Raw genomic sequence first — 22,722 nt, forward strand, 5'->3', positions numbered from 1 at the left:
CGAAGGAGCCAACTTCCTTTTGTTCCCTCCTGCAGTCCCCTCGCCAGCCCACCCCAACACTGAAAGAAGGCCGGAGAGAGTGTAGAAGCAAGTGACGGAGAAGCCACTCCCTCTCAGGATACACAGGAGTGCCTTAGTGACCTCCGCTCTGGAAAGAGCTTCTTTAGTCACTGCCTTCCTTTTCCCTCCAGTCCTCGTTTGGAGCTGATTGCTCCGTGCTTGGCCAGGGAACTGCCCTCGGCATACAGCAGCCTTCTCTGCCCTTAGGGAATTTACAAGCCCAGTCATGCACGAGACAGGTGACTAGTCATCAAAGTCTTCCTTCTTGCTAATGTGAACCTTCCCTGAGTGATACAAGCTCACCACTTCCCATCTGTTTGGGCCTTTTACCCTGACACGTAGGAAAACATTTCTCTCTGCAGAAGCCTAGGGAGTGGCCAGATGGTTGCAGAGAGGGACACGGCTACCTGGACTGCACTAGCCACTCGGGAATTTTCAGTTTCTTTCTGCCAGACCTGGCTGGCGTAGAAAGAAGGCCATGAAAGCAGCGGGGATCCGGAAGAGCACGGATAAACGACACCGAGAAGGCTCCACCCTTCTCCGACTCACCAGCTTTCCCAATCTGAACAGCCAAGTGCGTCAGCTTGCCCTGCAGCACCGACTTCTCCTTTTTGGGCAGCTTGGCTGCCTTTTTCTCCTTTTCCTCATTGTCGATCCCCTCCTGGCTGTTGAGTGGTTGGATTTCCAAGGCCACCCCATCCTGAGTCTTTGCTAGAGTGCACACACAAACAGGACAGGTGAGTGGGCAAAGTAGTAGCAGCGAGTAGCAGACGGGTGGAAACTAACAAACCTTTCTGTCTTATTCCTGGAATACGTCTTGGACCCCTGACGTCAGATCTGACCACCACCACCCCCTGCCTAACCGGGAGCTTGCCTCCGACCCTCTACTAGGGCCTTTTGAATGATACTCTAACAACTAGAGGGGAAATGGGTGCTTTTAGGGTATGAATTTCTTCTTCAGTGGCAGCTTCCTGGCACAACCTCAGAGCCCCAAGCCAGGTTTATTCCAGCAAGAGGATTAGTCATACCACTAAATGCTATTACCAACAACCATCCTTCCTGGAATTCAGTGTTCAAAACAGTGAATCTTTACTGCAGAAAGGGGCTGAAGGGAAAGGCTGGTAGATGTTCTTAGAGCATAAGGGTCCTACTCCGCTCTTTGAATGGCTCATCCTTCTCTCTCTGCAGACTGCCATGGAAGAAACAGATCTCAGACACAGGGCATTTTCCAGTTCCTTCTTATATTAGTTGAACGATAGGGGAAGGAAACCCCCTTTCTCCCCTGGCTGACGAAGGCAGGGAGGTGCAGAGTGGGACCTAGGGGTAAATCTTTTGGGGGAAAGGGAAGAAGCTGGTGTGAGGGACCCCCTGGAATAAGAGAAAGCAGGGATAAAGACAGACATATAAATCCATTTTGCTTTAAAAAGAAGAGTTAAAGGGATCTAAAATTAAAGAACTATTTCTGTGGAGTCCTGGTCCTCCGACGGATGACTTTATTTCTAAGGACTACTATGATGTGGGTTACAAAAGGGAAAAAATCTCCACGAGCTGTCTCAAGAGAGCAGTTCTTGCTAGTTCCAAACCCCCCTCCAGCATCACCCCTGCAGAGCTCGATGCCCTTCCTGAGATAATGTCTCTGCTGTCAGACTCACAAACAAGACAGAGACAGGATGTAAAACACAGCCTCCAAAAAAGAAACACACATCCGATTAGGAGGAAGAAAACAGACTGTGGAGAGAAAGTCACAGAGAAAGGAGCTCTCTCCATCCCTGGGAAGACGGGCAGAGAAGGAATCCGGACAAGAGGACACCAAGGAGGAAGCTGGCAAGAGGAGGGTGCAGGGACTGCCCATCCCAACTCCCTCCACCACAAGGGCCCCGAAGTCTTCCGGCCCAGAAGCTGATGACCGGCCCAGAAGCTGATGACCGTTGGTGTTTGAATCCAGCCTAGGGCGGTGAGGCAAGGAGCTCGGCACCCTGCAAAGAGGGATCAATCCCATGTGCTCCCCGAGAGAAACCTTGACATGAGGTTCCTTGCGCCAACAGCAGAGGGTGCTGTTGCCCCGTCTTAGATTGGGTTTGGGAGCTTGCCACCTCCCCCAAATCTCTGCACCTTCCTCAGGACAGGGCATCTGGGCCACAGCAGCGGACAACAGATTTATGGAGAGGAAAGGGGAGACGGCAGATGGCCTGGAAAGGTCTGGTTTGCGTGTGAGCAGGTAGAGATGGTAAATGAGGGAGCGGAGAGGTTACCTTTGTTGCGATTTTCAGGGACTCCTTGTTTTTTACCTGTTTGAACAAGAAAGAAAAAAGTGGGGACCCAAAGTGACTCTTAAGAGATCAGATATCCAATTTGCTGGTCCCGCTCAGAGCCCAAAAGGGGAACAGGAAAGGGGGTGAGTCGCAAGGAGGGGAATGTGAAGGAAGCTCACATCTCTGTTCACACCCATCTCATTACAGGATCTCACGGATCTCCGGAATGCGGGCCAGACCCGTGTGGGTACGCGGGTGAGCGCACACCCGCTTCTGAGCTGCTTTCTCCTGGAGCACGGTGGCTGCTGGGAGGGTGCTCCTGGCCTGACATCATCACATCACTTGGAGAAACGGGGTGGGGGGTTAGGAAGCGAGAGGTTTGAACAGTTTCTGCCTGATGGCAAAGGCCCTGAAAGGTGCCTCCACAGGGGTTCGCCAGCACTGGGCCAGCCTCGTCCTTACTCACTGGCCGGCAGCTACAGAAACGAGGAGTCTAGCTCCTGAGTGAATGAGTTTTGTCTCCTTTTCATCAACTGCCCTCCACTAAGCAGCCCAGGAGGGCCCTCCAGCCAAGCAGGAGGGTGCCTTCTCTCCTCCAAGGGAAGAAGGAAAGCTCAGGGGAAGGTGTAGATTTGGTTCAGGGGGTTTTTTTCCTTCTGTTTTCCTTCTTTCAGGAACAAGTGAATGGCAAAGACAGGACTGCCTTTGGGGCAGATATCCCCTCTCTGTTTTCACTCTCCTGGCCATGTCTCTCTTCCGCTGACAGCCCATAGTTTCAGCAGGAACCCAGTTTCTTCTCCTGGACAGTTTTCCCTTAGCTTTGATGGTTCATATAATCCCTCATGTCTTAGGAAGAAAGGGAGGGGTTTGGAAGACTACACAGCGGGTGTTTGGGGCCAGAGCACCTCACCAGCTCATTTGGGGCAGGCTTTCTACCTCATCCCTTTACTATCCAGCAACAGACACAGGAATTGAGGCTCAAATGCAACCTGATTTGGGAGCCTAGAGCCAGGATCTGGTTTTCATTAGGGCACTGGGGGAGCCAGGGACGACACCTTTATCTTGGCACAGGGTTTGGATGTCTGTACTCATCTTCCAGCAGGTTCTTCCGGCTAGGTACTTCATTCAGACCCGTTCCCTTTCCTAGTTTGTCCTTGGGGCCGGAAGGGAAGAGATGCTCATCCTGAAAGCCCTTTACCTTTTTTCTTCTTCTCCTCTTCTCCCTCACTGGCCCCCAAGAGGGTAAAGATGATTCCAGTCTGGGAGTTGACACCCACAGCAGTCACTACCATCCGGCCAGAACCCTCCATGACATGGGTCCCTACGCGAGGAAGAAGATGGGAGAGGCGTTGTTTTGTACCTAGTCATGCTTCAGTGTGAAACACGAACTTAGGGGAAAAACAGCCCCCCTTCCTCTCCCACAGGCAGCGATACACTCAGCAGACAGTAGGGAGAGGTCAGCTGGCGGGTAAGGAGAGCACTGTGCCTGACCGCTCTAGGGGCAGGCCGCCTGCCCCACCCTCCACCCCCGCCAGCAGAGCCCTTCCACGGCCCCTCCAGCACTTGGCTCACAGACAGCCTCTTTAGGCCCCCCAGTATTCTGGTATTGGCAGCATTTCCACTGATACGCCACTGTCCCAGCTGAACCTTGGGGCAGGAGATGGGGCAGGGTGAGAAGGGAGAGCCAAGTCTGGATAAGGTCTTTGTGGTCTGTCTAGCGGGAGGTAGAAAGGGAACTGGGGTCACCAGAGACCACACCTGAGAGCAACATGGGGTCTCCTTCCAGGGACTTCTTGACATGCTCCGATTCCCCGGTCAGAGAGCTCTCGTCAATCTTGAGATCATTCCCCTGGATCAGGATCCCGTCTGCAGGCAGCAGGTCGCCTAGTACACAGAGCAGAAGGGGCAACAGGGACAGAGGGTAGGTAGGAGCCTGGTGGAGGGCCAGGACCATCCAACCCCCATCTCAGGGCTGCTCCCACAGGCCCTCCCTACAGGGCAATGGTGCAGGGAGTATCTGGGGAGCCTCTGAAAGACTAACTTCAGCTCTGACAATCCAGGATAAGACTCCTTTCCAGGTATTATAAATTCCAACACTTTCTGATCCCCAAACACTTTCCCATGGCCTGAATGTTATATACTTTTAACCTATAACCTCACAATCTTTGGGAAGAGTTTCAGTTACACCTTCTTTGAATTTCTTTCCCACAACCTCCTTAAACTCTAACCTAGAAGCTAACATAATTTGGGGGTCTTATCTTTTTGGGTCCTCAGTAATTCCCAGTCCCCTTATGCCAAAGGACCTAGTCCTCAAATAGGGAAGGTGGCACGGGTACAAGAAACACAGAGCTCTCACCGTATTTGATTTGGGCAATGTCACCCATCACGATCTCAGCCACCGGGAGCTGGATGATGTGACCATTTCGGATAATGGAGAATTTCTGCTCCTTTTCAATGCGGTTCTGCAGCCCGCGGAACTGCTTCTCTTTGCTCCAATCATTGAAGGCAGTCACTAGCACCACGATGATCACAGAGAACAGGATGGCTGCCCCCTCAATCCAGCCGGCTTCCGCCTCCCCTTCGTCTTCTGAGCTACTTACGGCTAGACCACACTCTAGCCCAGGGAAAGGAGAGAAAGGAAGGGTCACTGAGGGGTTTTTGATGACATTTAAAATGGGGGTAGTGCTTCTGCAATCCCCCAGAACAGGAAGTCAGGGAAAGAGAGCAACAGAGAAGAAAACTTCTGGGTAGAACAGCTGTCCTCCGAGGGCACCAGAGGACAGCAGGGCTGGGCAGCGTCTCATCGCCAGTGGAACTATGTACACTCAAAAGAATCAGACGAGTAAACAGCATGAAATGTGTCAAAGCAAATTACAAGCAAGTCACATATAAAGAACTTATGACTCGCCAACACGGTCAGGCTCCCACGGCTACTTCCCATAAAGCCAGATAAATGGGGGGATATGGGGAACTCTGAGATGCAGGGCTTTGTGGGTTGAAGGAGGGTACAGGAGTCATGACATTCTGAACAAGGATTTCATGGAGAAGAGGGGAAAGACCTGGAATCAGGACGGGTTGGAAGAATAGCTTACTAGCTACTTGTTGGTTTCCTTTGGGGAACCCACTCTGGGTAATGGTGAGAAACTTTTAAGCTACAATCTGTCAGCACCAATACCAAGTGCTCTTTGGTGGTGGTGGGAGGCACCCAGGGCACAGTCACGCAGGGCTGCTGAAGACACTCACGCTCGTTCTCTTCCCCAGGGGGGCGGTAGAAGGACAGGACCAGGGAGATGATGGCCGCGATCTCCAGGATGATGAGTGTGACATCTTGAAGGGCTTCCCACACTAGTTGTAAGAAGGTCTTGGGCTTTTTGGGGGGGATAAAGTTCTGCCCGAACACTTGTTTACGTTTTTCTAGGTCTGTAGGGTTCCCAGATAGACCTGAAAAAGAGATGGGAGTCGGATGAATGAGCGAGACAAGAGGGGAAGAGATGAATGAGAGAAGAAGGCAGTTAACTCTTTACAGTGTCCAAGACATGGAGACAACCCAAATGTCCACTGACTGCTGACTGGGTAGGGAGGATGTGGTGTATGTATTCAATGGAATACTACTCAGCCGTAAAAGGGCATAAAACAGTGTCATTTGCTGCAACATGGATGGACCTGGATATTGTCATTCTAGGTGAAGTAAGCCAGAAAGAGAAAGAAAAATACTATATGATACCGCTTACATTGTGGAATCTGAAAGGATGACACAAATGAACTTGTCTGCAAGGCAGAGACAGACTCACAGACATAGAGAACAAACTTATGGTCACCGGCGGTAAAGAGGGTGGGAAGGGGTAAATTGGGGATTTGAAATACGCCCCTCTTGGGGAGTGATGGAGATGTCAGCTATCTTGATCGTGGCGGTGATTTCACTGTGTGGACATCCATCAAAATTCATCAAAGTGCACATCTGAAATCTGTGTGGTTCACTGTACAGGAACCAGACCACAATAAAGGTGCTTAAAAAAAAAAAAGCAGCAGCAGCAGCCAGTTAAAAGATCCCTTTAAAAAGATCCTTTGCTTCCTGATCTGCCCAAGTACGAGATCCAGTTAGGGAAGCACGTCTGCCTGTCCTTTATGACTGGATCACTGCATTCTGCTGATTCTTGTCTTGTAGTTGACTTTATTCCTTCGATAACTATGTAAGTTTAAAAAGCTAAAGCTCTAATCTGTTCTTAGAAATAATAATCAGTACATATATGTAAACTAAAAAAACTGTGCAGTATGCTGTGTATGTGTATTTACATGCAATATAATGTGCATGTGCAGCCGACCTGTAATAATTCTACCTAATAAAATTGAAAAATAAAATAAAATAAAAACGAAAAGATCCCTTGCTTCCTGATCTGCCCAAGTATGAGATCCAGTTGGGGTGACCATCCACACCAGGATGCCCCAGACTCGGGGGATGTGCAGCTTTCAGCCTAAAGCCAGGCAAACCAAGACAAGGTGGTCACAAGAGCCACTCACTCCTCTTGGTCTCCAGGGTCAGCTAACCCCGACCTAAACCTTCATCCCCTCCTCACTGAGTCCGCTCCAGGCTCCAGCGGGAGAACACAAACACTGACCTGCTTTCCTGGGACTCACACAGAACTCTGCTCTCACATTAACATGTAAATGCTGGTCATGATTTAACAACTGAGCTGGCTTCCACCCACTGGCTCATACGCAAGAGCCAGAAAGAATAAGCTATCTGCTCAAGGTCACACGAGGAGGCCAGGGGACAGAGCCCAACCAGCTGTGCTGGTTCCAAGTTCCAATGGCTTTGGGAGATCAACAGAGCAGAGACTCCAACTTTGGGCACCTCCTTTAAGCACACATATCCATCCTAGGCTGTCACACACGCAGGCACACTCACATAGACACACACACCCACAGAAACGCATAGATCTCTAAAAGGTACTACTGGTCTACTAAGTACTACGTACTGTGAACGAAAAATACTGCAAACCACACCAGTAAACAAAGAACGCTGAAGCCAGTGAGTCATCAGCGGCTGCCGCCACCCCCTAGTGAGGTCAGGCCTGCAGCCCGGCCTCTGCAGCCACTCACAGTGGTGCACCCTGAGGGGGCTCAGAGTAAGAAAGGACAGGACACTGGCCCTAGACAGCCAAAGGAATGAATTCAATGAGCCCAAATGTTTGCTTCCTCCCATACATAGAAAAGCTCTAAATTCTTTAACTTGAGATGCCTGGTTTTCTTTAGATAACAAATGATCTTTTATTGTTCCAACTACCTGGTCTTTGTTGTAAAGCTCCTGTATATCCTAGCTCCTCCCATACCTCATCTGAGCAGTGCCTCAGAGCGACCTGAGAGGCTGTCATCCTGGGCTGGAAGGGGTTTGAGTCCTCAGAAATGTCCGCCAAATAAAACATAACCCACAACTTTCAGGCTGTGCGTTTATTTCAGTCGACAGGACTTACAGATGTACTAGGCACTAAGAAGTACTACTTAGCTTGAGTACTAAGGAAGCACTAGTATTAAGTACTAGTATTCAGCTTGAATAAGAGAAGAAAGACGAAGCCACTAAGTTAGAGTACGCAGTCCTTGATTGTCCTTGATTGTCGCATGCATGGCGACACCCACATCTCCTAGGCATGGCCCAGAGAGAAACAGAGCTAGGCAGAATTAGGCCCAGTGCCTTCCTTATATTCAGGCCCCTCTAACGGGCCCCAAGGGGGTTGCACTTTAAGGGAAGGGGAGAAATCTTGTAAGTTCAATTAATGCCGGGTGGCACTTATCAAGTTGTTCACACACAGCAGCAAATTAACCTTGGCTTTGGCCCTGGGAGCTGTTGGCCGCACGGTCTGATGGGCTCCCACCGGCAGGGGGAGGCAAACTTTGTCTTGGAAAAAAGAGCAGCAGCCGAGGAGCATTAGACTCAGGACGGGGACACTCCATGTGGCTTCACACAGAGGGAGGTGCAAGAAAAGCGGGTGACTGGAAGCTGCAAGGGGAAAATGCAGATGTTGCTGCCAGAGGACGTCCTCACGCTTTAGTCTACGTGAAGGGCTGCTCCGATGGCGGGGATGAGGGCAAACATCTGTTCTCCATCTCCGCTGAATAGGACCCAAGAGTGTTACCTTAAATGGCAAGGAGAGAGATTTGGGCTAGAACTAAGGAAGTCATTCAGATGGAAAAAGATTTTGAAAACGGGAAGATAGGTACCAAGGGAGTCTTGTTTGCAGGGTCTGAGACAGCCCCCACTTCTCCACCCAAAGCGGAAACCATCAGGAGAGGTACCCAAGGTCCACCCGGGGATCCTGCCTGGGGTAAAGCGGGGGTGTGAACTGGCATCCACGACTGTGGACACGGGGACTGGAGACCACGTTCTCTCGCTAGCGCCCAGGAGAGGGAAGCAGGGAGCTGTTCTGAAAAGTGGTGCCTGATGGTCTTGTCCCGGGCCTCCGGCCTCCTGGTTCCCCTAAGCACCCCCCACCCCCGGCCTCCAGCGGAGTGGCACAGCAGAGCCCCGCAGGGGAGCGGGTTTGGCCAAGGCACCAGAAGCAGCTGGGCTGCTTCCCAGAGGCTTCCTGCCTCCAACACTTTGCAAAGTCCATTCTCAGCAGGAAAGAAAAACCAGGGCCTGGGAAAGGAGTGCTTCTGGGCAGCGCACTTGGTCCCCAGGCAGGCAGAGGCAGAGTTGCCAGAGGGCAGGGCCTTGCTGGCTCTCTCCTCCAGGTACCCGAGAGCAAGTCTGTGCCAACTTGGAGCTGCGGGGCTGGAGGCCAGAGTCGCTCGAGGGAAGCAGGAGTTCTCATCATCTGTGAATCTCCCTGGGATGCTTCTCAGAGAAGTGGGACTCACAGTGTAAAGGGAAGAGATGCTGTTCCCTCCTTGACAAGGGCGAATGGCTGACTGTAAGGGCAAACCAAGACATCAGATATTAGAGATCGTTGTAAGGACATCCCAACAGCCTAACGAAGGCCAAAGCTAGAAGCTGGGGTAGCCCTGCCCCTCTGCTCTCGTATTAGTACCCTGTAATCAGCCTGGACTCCTCTCTCTCTCATCCACTTACTGGATACATTTAGTCAGATCAGCTTTACCTGCAAAACATACCCAAAGTCCACTCACTTCCCCTTTCCCACGGCTCCCATCCTGGTCCAAGCCAGGTCATCTCTCTCCCGGTTACTGCCACTGTCTGACGGGTGAGTTTCTTCCACCCTTGCCTTCCTGTCCTCAGTCTCTTCTCAACATAGTAGCCAGAATGATCTCTTCCAAGCCCAACTCATGACACTCATTCACTTAGAGTCTCTGGTGGCTTCCACTTGGAGTGAAACAGGGCACTAAAGACCTTATGATGGCCCTGAAGTCTCCAGCCCCCACCCCTTACCTCCTGCTGCATTCCCTTGTTCACTGAGATCCCGCCAAGCTCGCCTTCCTGCCATCCTCCGAATGCATTAGACACACTTCTCTTTCCTGACCCCTGCCCAGTTGTTTCCTTTCTCGGGTTCCTCTTCACCAGGTAGGGCTCATTCCCTCACCTCCCTCACGCCTTTGCACCAATGCCACCATCTCAGTGAAGACCCTGACCATCGTGCTGAATGCTGACGTCTCTGCCCCGGTACTTTCGCGCCCCCTTCTGCTCCATCGTTTCCCTCTACGGGTCTTCTCCCCAGTAGATTATGTGATATATTTATCCTCCGTTTGTCCATCCCCCTCCGAAAGGGCAGGATGTTTATCTTTGTTCCTTAGGTCTAGAGCAGCACCTGACACATAGTACGCACACAAATTTGTTGAATGAGCTGCATGAATGAGTAATAAATAAGGCTGTTCACATTTAAGTGATTACTCTGGGCCAGATGCCTCCCCGGGCACATTCGCGTCTTCTCACTTGAACACTGCAAAGCCCAATGTGGTGGCCGCTATTAACCCATTTTACATACAAGCAAACTAAGGCCAGGAGAGGTTATGTAACTGCTCGAGTATGTGGCAGAGTTTCTACCGCTCCCCAAGAAGCAGCTGGATGCCAGCCTTCACACAGAGGGGGCAGCCGTGTGGAGGCAGCCGCACGCAGCTCGGGCTTCTCTCTATTGTCACTAACTTGTCCTGGTTTGCTTAGGACCCTCCAGGTCTCAGCACTGACGCTCCTTGTAATCAACCAGCCCTCAGTCCCAGGCAAGCAGGGATGGTCGGGCGCCCTCCTTTATTCAGCTCAGGGCAGGCTCACGTGCTGCCTTCCCCTGCACCTCTAGGCCCGTCCGTCCTGTCCACACTCTCTATTTACCATTAAGGTGAATGAGTCCTGTCTCTTTCCTGTCCTCAGGGATGGTGACCCCATGTCTGAGTCCAACCTATGATTTTTGTACTCGATTAAAGTTCCATGATTAGCCTTTTTTTGGATCCAAGCAAATGAAATAAGACACATTATGGAAGACAGAAAAGTCATGCGCTGCTCTTGCCTAGATGCCTTAGAAGTCATACCTTTACTTCCTTTTTGCCATTTTCTCTCCTCTGCTCCACCTTAAGTCACCCTAAGCTCTTGCAATAAGCTCCCTGAAGGAGGAAAGTGGCGGCACCAAGCTCCCAGCACGCCCGAGGGCAGGGAGGGGCAGTTTGGGGCTGTGAGCACAGTAGCCTTGGGAACTTGGGAATCCTCTCTGACATGTGGCATGGCTCGGGAAAGCCATGTGGGACTGGGAGCTTGGCCAGTCCCCTATCTGGGGCTTTTCCAATCCAATTCTTCCTGTCCCCAAGATGCTCCCAGGCCCCGATCTCAGAGGCTGTGATTTCACATAAATACTTGTCCAGCCCAGGAGAGGGTTTTAGTCTCTCATCTCTGCAGTGGCTTCTCAAATACACAGCTTCCTGAAGAAGGGAAGGATGACTTGGCAGGGAGAGAATGCTGGAAACACGGGAAAAGGGTTTCCCCAGAAATACATCAAGAAAATGAGAGGAAACCTTGTCCCCAAGGACACAAGAGAGACACCCCACCTAAGTTGGGAGTACTTCTGGCCCCCAGAGCCAGACTGAACACATGAGCTGGGAGAGGCGACAAGAATGTCAGGCTGTGAGGTCATCGCCCCCACCCCACGCTGGGGAGTCGTGCGGCCTCTGCCCCGGCTGGCGGGACACGGAATAAGCAGCTGTGGAAAATCTGCATGTGCTGTGAGCCTGTGCAGGGGCCCGGGGCTTGGGAGGAGAGCCGCAGCCCAGCCCTCAGTGGCCTGGCTCCAGCAGGGAAGGGCTGGGGCCAGCTTCCCGAAGAGGTACCTCTTATCAGAGCCAGCTCAGGCCCAGAAAGGGTGGGGCTAGGTCAGACATCACGAGGGACTTCCCAGCTGTCTGGGTTTTGACACCTTGCCAAAGAGACAGCAGAACCTTCTCCCACACAGAGAGTACGCGCGAGAGGTTTCTCTGGGTTGATTTGGAGGCGATCCCATTTGGCGTATGAGAAGAACAGACATCCAAATGCCTTTCAAGTCCTACCTTAAAGACCCTGGAGTAGGGGGCTGGCAAAGAGTGGCTTCAAATCAGCACGGGGACTGACAGGCTGTAGCCACCTCCTGCTCCTCACCCAGCGCCACTGCTCCGAAGGCGCAGAGCAGTTTCCCAACTTCAGCTTCTCAAGCTTAACACAGCCGCAGCTTGGACATGTGTTCTTTACCTACTGGACTTCCAGCCCCGAGAAAGCAGTCTCCTTAAGGTCACAGCAAGAGGATGACGGACTCAGAGAAGCATGCCCCTTCCTTCACTTTCTCCGTCCCAGAGCCCTGCCCGAGGCGGGCAGCCTCCTCAGGGGATGTCGCTCTTTATCTGGCCCTCTGTCTATGCCTTTTTTGAACACTCTCACTCTGGCACAGGGAAGAGAACGCTGCCCAGAGTGCCCTCCTCGGCCCTCCGCTGGGCCTTCTCCCAGGCTGCACGCACACACACGCCGCCCTCCAGTGTCACACTCCCCAGTGCTCACACCTCAGCGCTAAATAAAAGGAGTGAAAACCCCACTTCCGAGGGGAGACGCAACGCTGCCGCAGACAAGGAGGGAACGCTGTCCTTCTTCCCACCTCTTAGCTGATGGGTCAACGTAAGGCAACAACAAGACGGTTCAAAACAAAACGAAACTCGCAAGAGTTTCTGCTGAGCTGTCAAGGGAATGAGCCCGGAAGGTTCTAGGCCTGGTGGAAGGGGACAAAGCAGGGAGGCTTCTCAGGTTCAGGAGCTATAATCACTCTCCCAGCCTCCAGGTTTCCCTCCCCCCCGGCTTGGTAACGTTATGCCAGCTAAGCCTCCAGCTCTGGGCCAGGAGGAGCTGGGCAGAGAAGAGTTCGCAGAGCCCGGGGCTGGCCCGCGGATGAGAAGGCTCACATCTGTCATGCACTGTTGGCCTAATTCAGCCCCAGGTGTTTAACCCAGAACCAGACGGGGAACTCCCAGGGTGCAACGTGGAATCCCCTGCAGGGGGAGGAGGGGCTGAGGGAGGGTGCTTTCAGCTCTCCTGCCTTCCTCCATCACGGCTGATTCTGCTTCCCCCAGGTTTTGTGGAAACCTTTCCCACCCCTCTGCCAAGGACTAAATGTTTCTTTTTTCCCCCTCTTTTTCACTTTTTTATTACTCAAAAAAGCTTCATTTTTAAATTTAGCTTTCTGACTCTGTGCTCGTGATTTCAACACTTTCACAATGACTTTCTGCTCGTCAATAAGGAAAGCATCCTTGATCCTGTCACAGACGCGTGGAGCACACGTGGAGCCACCACAAGCCCGGCTGAGGTGCTTCCTTGTTTTAGACCGTCGCGTAAGAACGTTAGGTCTCACGATGTGGGCTCCTCGACGTCGGCCTGGGCACACGCCACATGCAGATTTTGATGCCTTCCCAACTTTCTTGGTATAAAGGTAAACAATTCTGTTACCAGGGGTTCGGGACAGCCTAGTTTTGTTAGAGGCTGCATTGTAGGACAGCCTACGATGGTTTGTCAAACACTGGACCATTCTGAATGCCTCTGGATACCGTCTCCAGAAGAAGAAAAAGAAAGATTAAGTATCTCTTTTAAGAAGCTACTGAACTTGCCCCAGCTGCTCACATCACAGTGCAGCTGCTCTCTGGCTGTTTGAGCTGGTCTGCCCACCTCCGCCCCTTCCCCCACCTCCAAGATAGTCTTTTAGCATGAGTCTCTCTCGTAGCTTAAACCAGTGCCGATACGTCTGCCCAAGTGTGATGGGCAGAGTGGACCACAGACTGCTGATCTCTGCAGTCGGGCCCCCATGAATTGTTTTTAGGATGATTGATTTGGCCTCTTCAGCAGAGTTCCAGGTGATGGCTCTGGGGCAGAGGGCAGGGGGAACGAAGCAGCTCGGCAATGCTTCTAGGCTGATACTGATGGACTCCTAAAAGCGGACATTCTATAAGCCCTGAAGCTAGGGAGAAAAATCTCCCAGAAGCCAGGTGCCCCTCTTCTTCGTACACCTGTTCCATCCCATACTCGCTTGGCATCCACTCCCAACAACAACACTCCCTAAAGCAGCGGTCTCTAAACAGGGGGCGTGCATCCGTCTGTTGGAGCACGGGAAAGGTACCGGAACTTTTTATATTACTTCATCCATTTCTGTTTCCTATCGATCCTACTCTGTAAATAATATTCGCGTTGGAAGTACTAATAGTAATACAGCAGTGCTGTAGGTGAACATTTGCTGGGGCTATGTGTGCAATTTTCTGCTAGACTGACAATGCTACTAGAAATTTCTATCTGCCACACTGAAGAAAAGCCCAGTCTCAGCATGCTCCAGCTGGAGGGAGAAAGGACCTGCCACCTAACCTCCAAGGCGTGGCAACAGGAACACGGCGAGACCTGAGAGCTTAAGGTGGCAAGGGAAATTAACCTAAACCCTGCAGTTAAGGAACCAAAGTGAAAATTTGGCCTGTCTTAAAACAGACTCTTTCCCCTCTGGCCATTTACTCCCCAAGGAATCTCAGCTCCCCAAACCTAGTAGCTGAGCAGTAATTATGCAAGGCAAAGATGCTTCCGTCTTGTGCCACGAACATTCAGTAAGTGGTAGCAGTTACCACAGAGCATGGCCAGGCCAGAGCGTCCCTAGGCAGTCACGTGACCGAGGAGTCCCATCTCCAACTCCTAAGCCCCCCCCTTCTCCCCGGCAATCCCTTCAGCTTAGGTCCCCGTGCTATGTGCCCCCGTAACACCCCTTCCCCCACCATAGCAGTGTGCCAGTATTTCTGAGAGTGCCTTGATTTTCGTGTATCCTTTTATATGCTCTGTGGAAAGAACTGTCCCTGTCATGTTCACCACTGTGTCCCCAGCACCTGCTGGACATTAAATATTTGTTTAATGGTTGAAAAGAAATTAGAAACCCTCTGTATCCCACGGTCACACCCTCAACTCTGCAGAGAAAAGAAGTTAGCAGAGTAACAGAGGGAACATGAAACAGAAATTCCCACCAACGTATTTTTAGGTCCACATTCAACATAAATAGCCTTCAGCTTTCTGAAAGAAGTCCATGGGGAATGACTTATTATTTGGTCAAGGCTCCTGTTCTCCTGCCCTTTCTGGTCTGGGCCCAGACCTTCCCCCTAACTGTTGGCCTAGCTCCTCAGAAAACATCATTCTTCCTCCTACGAAGGGTTACACAGCTGAGGAGCAGGGGGGACAAGTTCTCTGGGGAAAGGAGAGTTCATACAACCTTCTATTTAGACCAAAGAATCTCTCCTCCAGGAACCCTTCTTCTTCCTGCACACAGAGGGAAACCGAGACTAAGGGAAATACCTCTGCTTTCTTACCCTTAAGCCACAGGTAATTCTTACTCACAAGGATTTCTCTTGCTCACCGAAGCAAGGAGATGGCATGGAAAACTGATCAGAAGATAAAAGGTTGGGGGCTGGGGTACAGCTCAGTGGTAGAGCGTGCGCTTAGCATGCACAAGGTTCCAGGTTCAATCCCCAGTACTTCCAAAAAAAAAAAAGAGGAGAAGAAGGAGAAGGAGAAGGAGAAGAAGAAGAAGAAGAAGAAGAAGATAAAAGACTATCTTCTCGTGGGTATTATACAAACTGCTCTGCTCTTTGGGGACTGGAGAGATTGGCTGGGGTGGGGATGGAACGGGGAAAGAAGAGACAATAAGAAGGGGGGATGAAGAAATTGGAATGAGGAAAGAAGCAAGCAAAGTCAAAAGATTCCATTGGTGCAAAATGCTTTTCCCTACCAAGAAACCCTACGCAACACGGCCCACTCCTTCAGGAACTCACCCCTGCCTCTTTGCTTCTGTTTAACGTGGCCATGAAGGCTGAAACCTTTAGTCCATTAGATGAAAGCAGATCTCTATCATATCTCCCTCACCCTTCTTTGTTTCCCTGACTTTCCTTCCCATTTTGGCTCCTTGCTGGATGCTGGAGGCCGAGCATCTCCAGGTCTTCAGGTCTAACCAAGTCTTGGCCACTAGAGTGCCTACTCTTACTCTGACTAGCCTCGCCTACTCAAGGAACGCAAGCCCAAAGTAAATTAACAGTAGCGTTGGGTCACAGTTAGACAGGTTGTCAGGCATCGGAATAGAAAACAAATGTAAAAATTATCCGTGCTTCTGAGGTTCTTTTCTGCTCTAACAGAAGAGGCAGAAGAGCATTAATGGACCATGAATCAGAAAATATGGACTATTCCATTGAGTCCTATCCTGTGGTAAGACTTCAGGCAAGTCGTTTAAACCTCTTAGCCTGTTGAGAGACAGAGAGAGAGAAGGAGAATGAATTAAAATTAAGTCTCATCTGCCTTTAGAATTGTATAAATCTGGAATAATAAGACCATGTTAGCGTCAGAAATGTCATAAACTCCAAGTTCCATAAGGCCCTTAGTAGCTACGGCTGTGGTTGAAAGCGATCTGCCAACCTATACTAAAGATGCTACCGGTCCAACAGAAAGTATCCTAGGAACCAGGTTCCCCAATCGTTCTTCTCCTTGGTTTCCAACCAGCAGAATTCAAGGACCAGGTAAATGTCTTTATTCTTAATTATGAGTCTGCAGGGGCCTCCCACAGGTGACAAAGCTATGCTAGGCTGTCAGGCACCTCAGTGCGGTCTTCTGTGAACAGGCTGGCTTTTTATAGCATCTGCTCCTTGGGGCACCTGGATATCCACGCTCTTTTCTCCGCCTGCCCAACTAAACAGCTCGGCACTGCCCTTGTCTGGGGAGACACTCTTCTGAGTCTCCTTTTTCTATCCCTTTATTCTTCTCACACACCAGGAGGCCCCCATTGGCACTGGGGGCTAAAAACTACTCATGGAAACGCTGTTTTTTGCCTCGTCTCCCCAGCTGCAGGAGCAGCCCCGAGGCAACTGCAATAGTGACACAAACGGGATACGTATTTGTGACCCAGGAAGCAGGGGCATGGCAATGGACACCTGTGCCAGTGGTAGGGGACCTGGGGTGTGGGCGTGGCCAGAGTCTGTAGCAACAGAGGCACCTGACGTGACAGGGGCGGCTTTCAACTACAGGTCTGAAAGCGGGACTGGGCAAGAATCAGCCTCTACGTAACATTTGATAGCTGATGTTGAGATTAAAGTAGGATGTATATGTTGGCCTTTGGGAACGGAAGCTCTCTGGGAATCAGGAAGGAAACAACAGCAGCTGTGAGAAAGGATGTGGAACATTGGGAGGAAAGTCTGGACCCTGCTATCAGGAGTTTCCCAGATTCCAGCTTATTTGGGCTTCTCAGTTCCCTTTTGTGAGAGAAACAACTGACCAAAGGGATCAAGAACAGTATAGCAGGCATACATCCAGAGGGAACCTTAATCCAAAAAGATGCCTGCACCCCAATGTTCATAGCAGCACTATATACAACAGCCAAGACATGGAAACAACCTAAATGTCCATCGACAGATGACTGGATAAAGAAGCCGTGGTGTATTTATACAATGGAACACTACTCAGCCATAAAAAATAACAAAATAATGCCATTTGCAGCAACATGGATGGCCCTGGAGAATGTCATTCTAAGTGAAGTAAGCCAGAAAGAGAAAGAAAAATATAATATCAGTTATATGTGGAATCTGAAAAAAAAAAAGGCAAATAAACTTATTTACAAAACAAAAACAGACTCACAGACATAGAAAACAAACTTATGGTTACCGGGGTGAAGGGGGTGGGAAGGGATAAATTGGGAGTTTGAGATACTGACTGGCATATAAAAAATAGATTAACAAGTTTCTACTGTACGGCACAGGGAACCAGATTCGATATCTTGTAGTAGCTTACGGTGAAAGGGAATATGAAAATGAATATATGTATACTCGTGTGTGACTGAAGCATTGCACTGTACACCAGAAATTGACACAACATTGTAAACTGACTGTCCTTCAATTAAATAAAAAAAGAACAGTATAGGAAGGGAAAAGGAGAGAGATGCTTAAATTCTGATGGTTGTGTCTCAAGTACTGCATGATCTCAGTGAAAACATAACAGGAATAGCCTCTCTTTAAGGTCAGTACTACTGTGAAGGTGGCAGGATACAGAAATCTCGCTGACAGCAAGTAGGCATTGTCTGCAGGGCAGTCATTAGGTACTAAACAGAAGGCAAAGAGTGAGCCATGTGAAAGCCACTGAGCACCGCCATCTTAACCAGGTCTCTTTTAGACACAAAGAGGTGAATGGAGAAAACGGACAGTGGTTGTGGTTAGACGTGCAGCCACCTCTTCAGATGTAATAATGCATCGCACTCCAGAGGGTCTCATATTCTGACAAATATCTTCAGACACATGGATTTCATTTTAATGTGAGGCAACTCATTTACTGAATACCCATTATAAGTGTGAGATTATACATACATTATATTATTTAATCCCAATAACTCTACAGGCTAGAACATTAACACTGTTCTCAAAGAAACTGATGTTTACTCAGAGACTGAGTAAACTGTTCAATGCTTTTCAGCTAGTAAATGCCAGAGCTGGTATTTGAAGTCAAAGCCTATGAGGTAAGCAACTGAATTCTAGAAGTAAAGAGACCATGTAGGGCAGCTCTCTCTGCAAAGAAAAGAAGACACGAGCAATGTACAGATATCTAGATAAGAATCTCTCAAGGGGAGGGTGTAGCTCAGTGGCAGAGCACATGCTTAGCATGCACAAGGTCCTGGGGTCAATCCCCAGTACCTCCATTAAAAAAAAAAAAACCTAATTTACCCCCCTTCCAAAAATAGACTCCCTCCCCCACCAAAAAAAAAAAAAAAAAAAAAAGAATCTCTCTCTCCCTTTTTCTAATCCCAGAGTCTGGACTTCAAGTCACTAACTTAAAGCACTGGCTTGGGGCTAAAACTTACTAGAATTGGCAAGAAATGTGACGTGGCCTCCAAGAAACGGTCAGAAATGGTCTACCTCAAAAGGCTAAGATCTTTGCTCAATCTCAAGCTACTCAGCCATGGCCTGCCTGACTCACAGGACCAAGCAAGGACCTGTAATAGAGAAGCTGGAACCAGGCAAAAAGTAAGAAAGTAAGAGTCCTTTTGTTCGCTCTTCATTTTGATGGTGATGCGGCTCACTGGGCACTTGGGCAGAGCCAGGTCAGCACGAAGCTGGATTTGTTCATTCTCTATTAAGAACAGATTAAGAAGAACTGTATTAAAAGTACATCAGACAGAGCTGAAAAAGTCATCAGTAATTCCCTGACAGAAAACAGAGTGGGTAACTCAAAGATACGGTGGGTACAACTGATTTGCAATCCCATTTCTGTGTCTGGTAGAGAAGTGCTCCATTGGGTGGATGGACGTATCCACATTTTTTGTGCCCATCCTCTCCTCTTACACTGTAAGATCAGTGCAGGGAGGAATTTTATCTTTAACACTTTGCAATCAAAGACTGATACAGAATAAAGGACTTGATGATTATTTACTGATAAAAGCACCTCTAACATAAACATTTATAAAATAGAGATATATAATTTCTCTTCTGTACCTTGATATAGAAAAAAGGAGGAAAGAATGATCTTCAGAGAATCCCACAGTCCCTAAACATCATCTCTGGGAAAGAAATGAAGTTCCCTCCAGAGCCTCACCCCCTTTCAGTGCTTCAGATCCGTACTTTGTCCACCAGACACAGACATACCAGCCAGGTTTCTGGAAATACGCCTTTTCTAGAAGCTGGGAGAACAGTCTGCCTTAACACTAGCCATCTTCCTCCGATTCCCCACCCCCTGCTATGGCCTTTACCTTCCACGGGGTTGGTTTTCAGTTCGGCGCAGAGATCCATCACACCTCCGTAGTGGGCACTGATGTGGTTTATTGCATCAGTTGACCGCAGCTCCATGAGCCTCCTCAGGTCCATTACTGTGCAGCCAAAATCCCCGTCACGGCTCTCAGCTATCGAGTTGGCTGGCAAGGCGTGTCCTGATGGGTTCGTCATTTTGCCTGCTGTTACCAAGCCCCTCGACCAGAGAAAATGTGAGGTCTGCCTTCCACTGGTCGGGGTCTCTTGACTCTCCGCCTCACTTCTTCCTACTTCTTGCTTCTCTGGGAGCTCGGCTGGGAAATAGATCGACTATATCTCGTGCAATAAGCTTCAGAGTAGCAGCCTCCAGCCCAGATCCTTTTGGTGTGTGTGAAAAGCTTGGCAGCGAGAGGAGGAAGAGGATGGGGGAACTAAATGGAAGCCGGACCACGTGTCACAATGAGTGGTGTCCCCAGGTGGTGATGGCAGCGGTTGTCCACGGTAGGTAGGTTCCTTATGAGATCAACTTGCCCAGATGGAGGGGTAAACAGGATGTGCACGTTACCATGGAGGCAACCTAAGCAACAACCAGCAACTGCCGTGGTAGAGAGGCGGCAGGAGAAGGAGGAGGAAGAGGAGGGCTCCTTGGATACCGAAGACAACTGGATCTCTGCAATAAAGAGGCAAAGACAGACAAAAAGAAACAATTAGAGCAGCATGGGGAGCCAGCATCTGCTCGGGCAAGAGGTACTCATTCTGGCATAAGGGTTTAGGTGACAGTTGATTTGATGTCTGAGCCGAGCTGATAGCTGAGGCCCGAGCTGAGGGAACTGACCTAGGAGAGGCCCCTTTCTCCCTGTGAGGCCCCAGCCGCCTGTAGACTCCAATGCAGAGACACAACTTCAGATACACCGCAGTCTTCATAGCTCACCTCTTCCAAACCTAGCAACACAAATCCCACCGCTTCAGAAACTTGGAAGTAAGGGCTCTCCTACTCTCCCTGTCTGTCTGAGGGGCCCGCGACGGAGCCTTCTGGTCTGACCCCACCTCTAAGAGGTGAGGAGAGCGCGGAGAAGGAGCCCAGACCAGAATGAGCTGCAGGGCGGTCCGCCACCTTCCCCCACCCCATCAGCCTCCCCTACCCCCAACACACACTTACAGACCAGAAGGCCAACCTGATAGGAGATGCCCAAATCCCCTGTGGCCCCTCTGAGTACTCGGCCTGATGCTGTACAGAAAGTCTGCAGCCTGCCTGCTGTGGTTATCAACAGGTCAGGTGCTCAGCTCGGATCCTGGAGCCAAGCCCCACCCGCCTCCAAAAAGCTGTCAGCGGGAAGGAGTGAGTAAAAGCCTCCGGTGGTTGGCAATACAGGGTGGAACCTCATTACATAAAGGACACAGAGGGATCTCTGAGAAGGATAGTGAGTTTGAAGCCTATGAGTGTTAAAGGCTCTCTGGGGTGGCCAGAATAAGACGGCTGTCATTCAGATTAGAGCCTAGGGCCACCACAAGGTCGCCAGGGGGCAAAGTTAGCCTGTGCGTGAGTGACACCAGAGGGTCTCACATCAGCATTTCTCCCCTCAGGAAGGCAGGTGGATGAGGGGGAGAGGGCGGAGTCTGTGCAGGTGAGAATACGGAGGACTGAAGGTGGCAAAGCTGATCCTGAGCCCTGCTCTCCGCTTCAGAGAGGGGCTGCTGTGTGTCATGCACGGGCGACTGCCCCACACCAGCCACCTAAGTGGGAAGAGGCACCCGAACACGGCGGGTCCAGCTCTGGTGAAACAGTCCCCACCAACTTGAGTTCAGTTACTGGGGGAGCCAAGTCTCTCTGGTCAGCAGCCCCTCTCCAATAAATAGATGACATCCTTGCTTCTAAAGGGTAAACACGGAAGTACACGGACCATCGGATGAGGGCTTGACGCTCTCATCCATCACTTTTCCAAAACTCACACATGGCCTGAGTGCCTGCTGATTCCCATCCATCCTGCTCGCGGCAGGTTGCCCTGGGATGCAGGCAGTTACACCTCCTCCTCTCCCAGGATGCCCTCTGCCGCCTCCTTCTCACCTTGCACTTTTGGAGCTACTCGGACTTGCAAAGGGTTATGCAAGCAGGACTTAGTTTTGTTGTTGTTGCAATTTGTTTTAAACATCACATTCCCTTTCTTTTTAGACGTCATCAGAGAATCCTGAGGAACAAAGAGGTCAATAAAGAACCTGAGGCAGTGAGTCAAACTCCCTTCAATCCTCCTGCCAGAGGGGCAGGCAGCACCACAGAGTCTCCTCTCTGATTCCGCACCTTCAGGCATAGAAGCAGTGGGAAGGACTAGAGCAGCAAGAAGCCCATTTGACTCTTAAGTAGAACTCCTTAACCTTTGAAGAGGATGCTCAGAACAGTGCCGACAGAGCGCTGAAGTGGAAATCAGACTTTACTTTTTTTTTTAATCTCTCCCCACTGCAATGTTTGTTCCATGAAGGCAGGGATTTTTTGCATGTCTAGTTCACTGCTTTATGCCCTGTGCCTTGAAGAGAACCGGTGTATCAGCTAATTTTTTTGGTTGAATAAACAGTAGTAGATATAGAACCAGATTTCCCATCTTTCCAGGCACCCTATGAACAAGTCACTTCGCTTTGTTAGTACTCAGTTTTCTTAGGACTCAGATTCTCCCACTGTACCTGGGGAAAGAATCTACCCTGCCTTTTCACACCATCCTAAGAAAGCGATAAAGGAATTGGGTTATAAGCAGAAACAGTGCTTGGAAATCTTAAATGAAAGATGACCAGTGTCTCAAGTGATGGGCGAAACAGCCTGATTTGATCTTAACGAACTTCTAGCCCTTGAAGCAGAAGACCAAGAAGCCCCATGCGCCCCTCCAGCTTTCCTTGCCGGGGGGGAGCTCCTAGCACCCCGAAGGGAATGAAAATTCCAGGGCAGCTCCATTAGCAATAACCATTAGCTAGGGTATAACCATTAGCAGTAACCACTAGACTACACGGCCTTGGATCTCTAGACAGTAGGGGCAGTCTGAGTCAGAATTCCTTACTTCGAACCCCTGCTCAAGATATCAAATAGGAAAGATTCTTCCACTCACACAGGGAATCAGAAAAGGTCACTTAAGATTAGAACCCATGGGACACGTGGAAAAGAATGAAGTTTGTCTGCTTCAGGCTGCTCTACAGACATGTACATAGGTCAGGCACTAAGCTTCTGGCACAGAGTCAAAGGGGCGGAGCC

The 22,722-nt window shown here is 50.1% G+C and overlaps 2 protein-coding genes across 7 annotated transcripts in view; both read right to left on the bottom strand.

Moving 5' to 3' along the window:
* LOC105104496 (plasma membrane calcium-transporting ATPase 4) overlaps nucleotides 1-22,722 on the bottom strand; it is a 94,466-nt gene that overhangs the window by 29,963 nt on the left and 41,781 nt on the right. For 4 of the 6 annotated variants that reach the window (XM_064477043.1, XM_064477042.1, XM_064477038.1 and 1 more), the window contains exons 2-8: nucleotides 19,493-20,160; nucleotides 5,556-5,753; nucleotides 4,669-4,926; nucleotides 4,071-4,196; nucleotides 3,511-3,633; nucleotides 2,313-2,348; nucleotides 610-771 (exon numbers count right to left, since the gene is read on the bottom strand). In XM_064477043.1, the coding sequence (XP_064333113.1) occupies nucleotides 610-771; nucleotides 2,313-2,348; nucleotides 3,511-3,633; nucleotides 4,071-4,196; nucleotides 4,669-4,926; nucleotides 5,556-5,753; nucleotides 19,493-19,685 (1,096 nt within the window). In that variant the 5' untranslated portion in view covers nucleotides 19,686-20,160. The remainder of the gene's footprint in view (nucleotides 1-609; nucleotides 772-2,312; nucleotides 2,349-3,510; nucleotides 3,634-4,070; nucleotides 4,197-4,668; nucleotides 4,927-5,555; nucleotides 5,754-19,492; nucleotides 20,161-22,722) is intronic. The other 2 variants (XM_064477039.1, XM_064477041.1) reach the window with 1 other exon arrangement.
* On the bottom strand, nucleotides 12,334-13,304 carry LOC135318745 (large ribosomal subunit protein eL34-like). The gene has a single exon (XM_064477001.1). It carries the CDS (start codon nucleotides 13,283-13,285, stop codon nucleotides 12,809-12,811), a length of 477 nt encoding a protein of 158 aa, XP_064333071.1. The 5' UTR covers nucleotides 13,286-13,304; the 3' UTR covers nucleotides 12,334-12,808.

This window comes from Camelus dromedarius, chromosome 21 (genome assembly GCF_036321535.1).
Source record: "Camelus dromedarius isolate mCamDro1 chromosome 21, mCamDro1.pat, whole genome shotgun sequence".
NCBI classification, from domain to species: Eukaryota; Metazoa; Chordata; class Mammalia; order Artiodactyla; family Camelidae; genus Camelus; species Camelus dromedarius.

Excerpts from the sequence above, each read along its gene's own strand:
- LOC135318745 (XM_064477001.1), bottom strand. The coding sequence starts at position 13,285 with ATGGTCCAGTGTTTGACAAACCATCGTAGGCTGTCCTACAATGCAGCC.